This window comes from Spermophilus citellus (genome assembly GCF_964194105.1).
Source record: "Spermophilus citellus genome assembly, chromosome: 12".
Taxonomy (NCBI): domain Eukaryota; kingdom Metazoa; phylum Chordata; class Mammalia; order Rodentia; family Sciuridae; genus Spermophilus; species Spermophilus citellus.
In genome coordinates this window covers 54,869,623-54,878,655 of record NC_138198.1, presented here as the reverse complement: position 1 = coordinate 54,878,655, position 9,033 = coordinate 54,869,623, and the positions used below count along the sequence as shown (strand labels likewise).

At 45.1% G+C, this 9,033-nt stretch overlaps 1 protein-coding gene across 3 annotated transcripts; it reads left to right on the top strand.

The window, feature by feature from the left end:
• The first annotated feature begins 5,293 nt into the window (after positions 1 to 5,293).
• On the top strand, positions 5,294 to 8,779 carry LOC308631790 (uncharacterized protein). Of its 3 annotated transcripts, XM_081263275.1 has the most exons (5): positions 5,300 to 5,423; positions 6,129 to 6,286; positions 6,770 to 6,933; positions 7,832 to 7,989; positions 8,410 to 8,779. In XM_081263275.1, exons 2-5 carry the CDS (start codon positions 6,139 to 6,141, stop codon positions 8,606 to 8,608), a joined length of 669 nt encoding a protein of 222 aa, XP_081119401.1. In that variant the 5' UTR covers positions 5,300 to 5,423; positions 6,129 to 6,138; the 3' UTR covers positions 8,609 to 8,779. The 3 variants fall into 3 exon arrangements, 2 of the variants coding, with proteins under 2 accessions (XP_081119401.1, XP_081119402.1); XM_081263276.1 differs by having other exon boundaries at positions 7,832 to 8,779; XR_014018339.1 differs by lacking the exon at positions 6,770 to 6,933 and having other exon boundaries at positions 5,294 to 5,423; positions 7,832 to 8,779.
• Positions 8,780 to 9,033: the final 254 nt, after the last annotated feature.

Below are 9,033 nucleotides of genomic sequence, written 5' to 3'. Positions count from 1 at the left end.
ACTATTGCTGCTGTACCATTATTTGACCCATCAGTGAATATATTTGGAGCATTCATGATAGGTGTTTTTCTTGTCATTTTTGGAAAAATTACAGGATGCAATGACCAAAAAGACAATAAAGGATTAGATGGTAAGTGGTTATCAAATGAAACATTAGATTTGCACATGATTATTGCCCAAGTATTTAACTCATTAGCTAATTCATCAATTTGATTCATAGTATATGGAGTAATAATTTTATTGGGAGAAATTCCAAATACTCCCTTTGCTGTTTTTATTCCTTTGAGTATTAATTGTCCTACAGCCTCAGGATACCTAGTAAGAATAGTGTTAGGAGAATAAGATAAATGTATCCATAATAATGGACCTTCTTGCCAAAATACTCCTGTAGGAATATTTTTTGTTGGTAGTACAATAAATAATAAAGGCAAACTTATATCAATTCTATCCAAATGCATATTTTCCAGATATGTTTCAATGATTTTTAAAGCCTTTCTTGCTTCAGGCATTAACATTCGAGGTGAATTTGGATCTGATGGACCTTTTAGGATATCAAATAAAGGTCCTAATTCTCCTGTTGGAATACCTAGATAAAGCCTTATCCAGTTTATGTCTCCTAATAACTTTTGAAAGTCATTAAGTGATTTGAGTTGATCTACTCGTATTTGAATTTTTGGTGGACGGATCATGGTTGAGGATAATAGAACTCCTAAATAATTAATTGGAAGATTTAATTGTACTTTATCTATTGCTATCTTTAGATTATAATTTTTTAATAAATTTGTAAGTGTGGCATAACATTCTAGCAATGTGTTTTTAGCTTTGTGTGCTAATAATATATCATCCATATAGTGAAATATTTGTAGTTCAGGATTTTGATTTCTAAGTGGCTGGATTACTTTGTTAACATAAATTTGACACATAGTTGGGCTGTTAGCCATCCCTTGAGGGAGTACTTTCCATTCATATATCTGATCAGGACCTTCATGATTTAGTGCAGGGATAGTAAATGCAAAATGTGGACTATCCTCAGGATGAATTGGAATTGAAAAAAAACAATCTTTAATATCTATAACTAAAACATACCAAGTTTTTGGCAAAGCAGACAATTGAGGAATCCCCGATTGAGCAGGTCCCATAATGACCATTTCATTATTAATGGCTCTTAGGTCTTGCAATAATCTCCATTTACCAGATATCTTTTTGATGACAAAAATGGGAGTATTATGGGGAGATACAGAAGGTTGTATATGTCCTTCTGCTAATTGTTGTTTGACCAGATCATGGGCTACTTGTATCTTTTCTTTAGTCAAGGGCCACTGAGGAACCCATACTGGTCTTTCTGATTTCCATGTAATTTTTATTGTCTCAGTGGCCCTTTGTGAAAATCCAACCCATGTCTGTTTGTTCCTTGATCTATTTGTATTGGTGCTGCTATACCTTGTTCTTGTTTTTCTAATCTTTTTCCTTTCCTAAAACCTTGTCTAGCCATAATAGTGGGTGCATTTTGGTTGATGTTATTTGTTAATGTCAAACCTAATTGATCTAAGACATCTCGTCCCCATAAATTTACGAGAAGATGATCCAATACATATGGTTGTATAGTTCCTTCACATCCTTCAGGATCCTTCCAATCTAATACCATTGCGCTTCTATCGGGATTAGTCGCCACTCCTAGGCCTCGAAGCGTTTGAGTGGCTTGTTGTAATGGCCAATGTTTTGGCCATTCTTGACAAGAGATGATGCTAAGGTCTGCACCTGTATCCAGTAGCCCATTAAATTCATGTCCTTGAATATTTAGTTTTAGCATGGGGCGAGAATCTAAATTTAAAGAAGGCATAGCCCAATCTACACCTGTGGAGCCTAATCCCTTGGAACCTCTTTCTACAGCATGACTGGAAAATTTATCATGTAGGCTTGGTATTATTAGTAACTGTGCTATTCTATCTCCTGGTGAAATTATTGATATACCCTTTGGAGAACTGGCTATAATTTTTATTTCACCTTCATAATCGGGATCAATTACCCCAGGACTTATCAAAAGTCCTTTTAGAGTAGAAGAGCTGCGTCCCAATAATAAGCCTACTGTTCCTTTGGGAAGAGGTCCTTTTACCCCTGTGGGAATGATTTGAACTCCCATCTCTGGAGTTAGTACTGATCTGGCGGAGGCGCAGATGTCCAACCCTGCGCTCCCTCTGGTTTGTCTGATGAGGGATCTGATGGACAATGTGTCCTGGTCACTACCCTGATGGGGTTGCTGGGTTCCTCCAGTGCTCCATATATTTGTGGTTTGGGGCCCCGGAGCATTGGGGCCCCCTGTCCATTTTTTGGCAACGGAGCCCGATGCCTTTGTCCACGATATTGTGGATAAACACCTTGTCCTTGTTCGTTTTTTGATAATGGAGTACCCTCTATGGTGGTTTGAGAACGGAATTCATTAGCCCAATGTAATGGAGTACCCTCTATGGTGGTTTGAGAACGGCATTCATTAGCCCAATGTCTCCCTCTACGGCATCGTGGGCAAATACCGGGTATTCTACTCCTTTGATACCTAGTTTTGTTAAACCCTCCTCCTATGGGGCAATTCCTTTTAAAATGTCCTGTTTGTTGACAATTGTAGCATGTTCTTGGCCTGGTATATAAAACCTGTTTTACTGCAGCTGCCACAATTTGCCCTTGTTCATTAATGTCTCTGGCATCTAAAGCCTGTTTTACTGCAGCTGCCATGACTTGCTCTTGTTCATTAATGTCTCTACATAATTTAATATATGTGTTTAAATCTTCCTGTTTCCATGGTCTAATGATATCTCTGCACCAACGATTTGCTTGGTCATAAGCCAGTTGTTTTATTAATGGCATTGCTTGTTCTGTATTCCCAAAAACTCTGGTAGCTGTTTGAATAAGCCTATCTACAAATTCAGCATAAGGTTCATTAGCTCCTTGTATTATCTTAGATAATTGACCTTGTAAACCTCCATGTCCTTGTAAAGTCTTCCATGCCTTAACTGCATCTACAGCAATTTGTGAGTATACGCCAGGATCATATGCAGTTTGTTGCTGCCGATCCTCATAAGGTCCCTTTCCTAACAACATATCTAGATTTCTCTGAGAATAACCAGCTGCTGCATTTCGCCTAGCCGTCTCTTGCAAAATTCCTCATTGGCAACCTTCCATAACAGGTATTGTCCTCCATTTAGCACAGCTTTACACATATTAGCCCAATCTGCTGGCGTCATGTTTAAGTTGGTAATGGATTCGACTAAGCTTACAGTGAAGGGTGCTTGAGGACCATAGGTTGTTACAGCCTCTTTTAGCTCCTTCACTGTTTTGAAATTTAAACCCTGGTAAATTCGCTGCCCTCCTACCTCAAATACAGGGCATACTTGAGATCCTGTCTCAGGATCCCAACTATCAACTGCGGGGGTTGGGAGCCTCCTAGCATATGGAGGTGGTGCTGTTGATTGGACACTTATGCCCTCTGGTGATAGAATGCTGTTAGTAGCAGTCTCCTGTAGAGGTGGTGCTGATGGTTGGACACTTACACTCTCTGATAGAAAGGTGTTATTAGCAGTCTCCTGTTGTAACTTTTCCCCTGATGGCTTTTTCTGCTCTAAACTTCCTTCCTCTGTCTCACTAGCTCGAAAGACCTTCTCTTTTACTTGAATCTTTTCCTCTTTCTGACTAATTTGAGAGACCTTCTCTTTTACTTGAATCAATATGTCTTCTCCTTCCTCTACCTTTGTCTGAATTGAAGGCTTTGGACTAAGCAAACCAGATACCATACCCACAATGTCAATGTGCCAACTGGCAGAGTCCCTGGGTTGTTATTTTCTATTCTTTTTAAATCTTCACCATGATGGTTCCATTGTGATATATCTAACAACTCCTCCTTAAAAAGCCATGGGCTACATTGTTGTATTGTATCAACGTATGCCCTGAGTGTTCTTGATTTTACTGCGATGCCTCCTTCCTCTAACAATTTATTTAACAGTCTTTCGGTTTGTTTTTTACTAATTGCTGATCCCGTATTTCTACTATAATACAACCCAACAAGATAACACCAAACAAAACCGAAACAGAATGAAATAAAAATGGAACCACACAAAATCATTATATCAGCCTTTCTATCCTCCTGACATGTGTATCCGTCCTTTCTCCCTATCTGTTCCTCAGACGCAAATAGTTTTTCCTCAGATGTGAGCGGTTTTTCTTCCGTCTCACTCATCTCCAGGGACAGGAAAGTTAAAACAAAAATGAAGCAAAACAAAAGAGGAAACTTAGAATGGCTACCCATCCTCTCGCCCTGCCCTCAGGGGCAAGCAGTTTACTTACCCTCAGTCTTGGTGGTCCTCGACTGTTTCGGGACAGGGGGCCCCTGGAGAAACGGGAGCCCCTGGCCCTCGGGCTGGCCAGGAGAGGAGTGCGAGCGGGGTGGGATTGGGTGAGGGCCTGGCCAACTAACGAGCCAGGCTATCACTGGAATTGAGCAGTGGAAGCTGAGGAAACAGCATGGACTTTCATTCTCACTTTTCTAGAAAGCTTATAAAGATCCCCAGGCCAGTGCTGCCACCAGTGTGACCAGCTTAAGCCAGTCTTCTTTTGTTTCTCCAGTGACTCCCGCGCATGGAGGCAGGAAGGTCCAGCACGTCTCCACACATCTTGCCCCGTGTAATGTTCCAGAGGCCCAGATAGTCGGGACCTTGTCTCTGGCTGCATTAGCCTGACAGGTGCTTGTTCTGCGTTACTGACAGTAAGGCCTTGCTAGCCAGGCTAAGCCACACCAGTGGCACCCACTCTTAGTTTAAACAAGAGAGATGCTAGGTTCCCCAAGCAGCCATGCCAAGGTGACAGGCCAGCCTCGCCCATCCCACTAATGCAAATTGGGCCTCTGATAAAACACAGGTCCTCGGATGGACTGTCCTTCCTCTCTCGGAAGTCCTTTCCTGCCTGCCCGAAGTTGCAATGACCTTGACATCAAAGGCTTAGGAACCCAGGCCTCTGCATATTTGCCTACGCCTCCCAGGTCCCCAACCCTACTGGGGCACAGTCAATCCGAGTGCCTGCTCCCACCTATCACCTTACATTGTTTTACAAGGGAACTGCTTTTAGATTCTACCCAAATGAGGAAAGACTCTGGACTATTTTTAGTTCTTTTTAAAAAAAGCCACGAGGCAGGAGTCTCAAAGACCCATCATCGGGGTTATCTATGGCTCCTTTCATTCTCTTCAGAAGCAGAGTAAGCCACATTCAGAGTGAAGAGGCTCAGCTACGCCCACAGTTGAGCCCTCTGCTGGTGAGACCGGCTCCTGCTCTTTCTCTCCCAACTCCCATCCCCCTTTTCCTTTTCTTCTGCAGTCATATGGGCAATCCTGGATCCCTTGCTTTGGGGAATTGGGGAACACCACAAAGAAGTTTTGCCCCAGGTAAGACCACTACTTTTTTTTTGGGGGGGGGCGGGGGCGGCAGGATTCTGGCTGCAGTTGGGTTGGGCAGCAGTGATGGGCAGCAAGGGGAGCCAATCACAGGGCTTGCCTCCTTGCATTTCCAAGACAGAGTTCCCTGTTTCCTATGGCAACCCCCAACAACAAGCCGACATCATTTCTGAACAAAGAAATTTTTCACAGGGATTTATGTAGCATGGCATATTCTGTTTGGTTTTCAGGGAGGAGGAAACACCTTTCACTATTGTAGTAGGGGCTTCTGGCCCATGAACCTGGTCCATCAAGCCTCCCCTGGAATAGGATGACTAGAGCCTTGATTGATAGCTCCCAATGCAAAACCCACCAGCCACTGCATCCAACTTGGGCTGTCACTGGCTGACAGCTTCTCTCTTGCTACAGCATTACACATCTTCCCCAAATCACAGATACAGGAATTGTTCAGACAAGTGGCTTTCAAAAGTATGGAGCATATTTCACAGGCAGATATGCCTAACAGTACTTCCCCCTAAATATGTGATGCACTCTGATATCTTCTTTTTTTAATGCCAGTCATGACCCTATAAACTTACTGTTGACTTATGATCCGATGTTCAAAAACACACTTTAGACTGCAAGAACTGCTGCTGGTGATAGCAGGGGCCCTGGGGGATGGATGGTTGTGGCATCAGGGCACCCCTCTCTCTCCAGCTCCACCAGGATGTACCCAGCAGTGGCTGCCCTGAGAAGCCAAAAACTCCAGCCACCCCATCCCTGCCCATCCCTGTGCTTCAAGTGGACCTGGCACAGTGGAGGTGCACCAGCAGAGAAACAGCCTACTGGGACAGGACCCTTCTCTGGTCAGGAAGGTAAAGAACATTGCAGAGAAGATAGGGCACAGAGAGGCAGAGCAAGCCGAGGGTGGGTTTTGTGAGTGCTAAGGAAACAGGGAGGGAAGGTGGGAGGTTTAGGGACCCGGCCACAGAAAACAATTCTGATTTTCTCTCATCTCTGTAGGCCACTCCAGGAGACAAAGGTGTCCTTGTTTTTGAAACCTTTTCTGGGACTTATGTGCATGCACATTCATACACACACTTCCATCTCTGGAAATTTCCAAAATCTTCCAGAAAACACGAGTCTTGGGTGTAGCCAAGTCCCACAGGCAGTTCTGACTGAAGCCCCACACCTACCTCAACCTTTAACACTTTGAAAATTATTCAAACTCTACCATGCTCCTGAGAAAAAGGGATCTTTCACTGGAGATGTCCTTGGGGGAAGGGAAGAGGATTTGTACCAAGCCCATACAGCAAAACTCCTGAACCTCATCATGAACATCTTGTGCCTTCCTTCAGATCCCATGCTTGTCGCTGAGCTCTCCCCATCCCACAGGCCCATGGTGGCTCTTCTGTTTCCCCCTGCTCTCATCTGGCCCTCTCCACTCTGCAAACAAAAGCCAGTGTTGCCAGAGTGGCCCCCTGGAGGGCCCAGTTCACAGCACCCAGCAGCATCCAAGAAGGTGAGCACGGCTGCTCTCTGCACATGAGAAATAAGGAGGGGGAAGTTTTTGGATCCAGTTAAGTCTTGGGTTAAGAAAACAAAATGGGGTGGGGCGGTAGCTCAGAGGCAGAGTGCTTGCCTGCATGTGTGAGGCACCGAGTTCAATCCTTAGCACCACATAAAAATAAAAAAAATAAAGGCATTCTGTCCATCTACAACTATAAAAAGATAAAAATAAAAAAAGACAAAATGTTTGAAAAAGATGAATTATTCTAACATGTCAGCATTGCCTTCGGGCAGCAACTGACACACAACCACCCCAAGCCTTCGAAAAGACCAATGTCTAGGATTCCTGGAGATACTGAGAAACCATTGGGTATCTTCACCTTCAAATCAGGGGGCAGGCAGCGAGGGAGGCAGACCCTTTACCCAGTGGCTGTCACCGTTCTAAACCCCATGGAGGAGGCTTCCTTGGTAGGCCTTTGGGATCTGGTTTTTAAGTGGATACATGTTAGGTATTTTTCAATTTCAACTCCAAATGTCATAGAGACGGGTACAGTAGTTGAAAGGAAGTACATTTTAGAGCCGAGGAGAGAAGAGGACTCAGGGAACCATGGGTGGGCATCTTAGAACCCACGGCACATAGCCATGGGCCAAGCCAGCTCTGGCCACTGCACCACTGTCCCTGCAGAGCAGCCTTTGCCAAGTTTTCCTCAGTGGACACATCTCCAGGAACAAGGGAGCCATACTGGGCAGCTCAAGTCCTGTGATGCCCCTCACTCACCTACTCTGCTGTCCTGGCCTCCAGGGCCCTTGCAGGCTGACCGGTCCTCAGGGCGGTTGCCCAGTCTGTTCCCTCTGCCCGGAACACCGTTTACCCAGGTGTCTGTACTCCTTGTTCCCTCTCTTCCCTCCAGGCCTGGGCCGCTGAGATTCTGGATGAAAGCTGCATTGCCAAGATCCCCCTCATCCACCTCCAAATGGCCCTACCTGAGGTGGCAGCCTCATGCCTCAAGCTGCAGGATGCCACAGGACAAGGCCCAGCCCTTCTTGCTAAGGGCCCCAAAATATCACGGTGAAGATCTTCCTAGGAAAGATAAAACAACAAGGAATTCTCTAGAGAAAGAGAATTTTATTTTAATTATTTTTTGTTTGGTTGGTTTGGGTACTGCATGCTTAACCACTGAGCCACATCTCTAGCCTTTTTTATATTTTATTTTGAGACAGGATCTTGCTAAGTTCCTCAGGGCCTCGAAAAATTGCTGAGGCTGGCTTTGAGCTTGTGATCCTCCTGCCCCAGCCTCCTGAGCCTCTGGGATTACAGCATGTGCCACCACACCCGGCTTCAAGAGGGAAAATTTAGAGACCAGGAATGGAAAAAAAACAGAAGTCAAATCATGACTAACTGTGAAATCTTAGGAAGGCACCTGACCTCCCTGGGCCCGGGTTTCCCCTTTCGTAGAGCAGAAATATCACTGCCTGCCCCACCCCACAGGAGCTGCTCTATGAGGAGGAGCCCTTGCTGGGGAGGACCCTGCGGCCAGCATGTCCTTGCAATGCTACAACTCACCCAGCAGAAGAGCACAGGTGGTCCTTCAGAGGCCATCCTGTGGTCACACAGAGGACAAGCCAACTTCCTGTGGGACCCAGGGATGGTTTCAACTCAGGCGTCCCCAGTCGGCTGCTATGGGTAAAAATTGTGTCTATCCTCAGGTGACTAAACTGATATCAGGACATGATCTGGCACTTTCTTACCACACTTGCAGGAGGCCACCCATTGCCAGGTCACTACCCATTCATTCAAAGTCACTTTCCAAGAAACTAGTGGCCCTTGGACCCTACTTCAGATATGAAAGGGTGTCAGAACTGCACCAGCCTATCACCAGCCCGTCACCAGCCCGTCACCAGCCCGTCACCTAGGATGCAGCATTTTCCAAACAGCATCTCCCACCCATTTATAGACTGAAAAATCAGCTGAGCGGGTGTGTCCAGCATATTTTTCTTAAAAAATGTAATAGAAAATAGCATTTTTCACGCCGAGTCAGGGTCAGTAGCTTGGCAGGTGTGCTCTGGCCCTGTGTGAGTGTTCTCAGACGTGGACGGTGCACTCCGGAAGGAG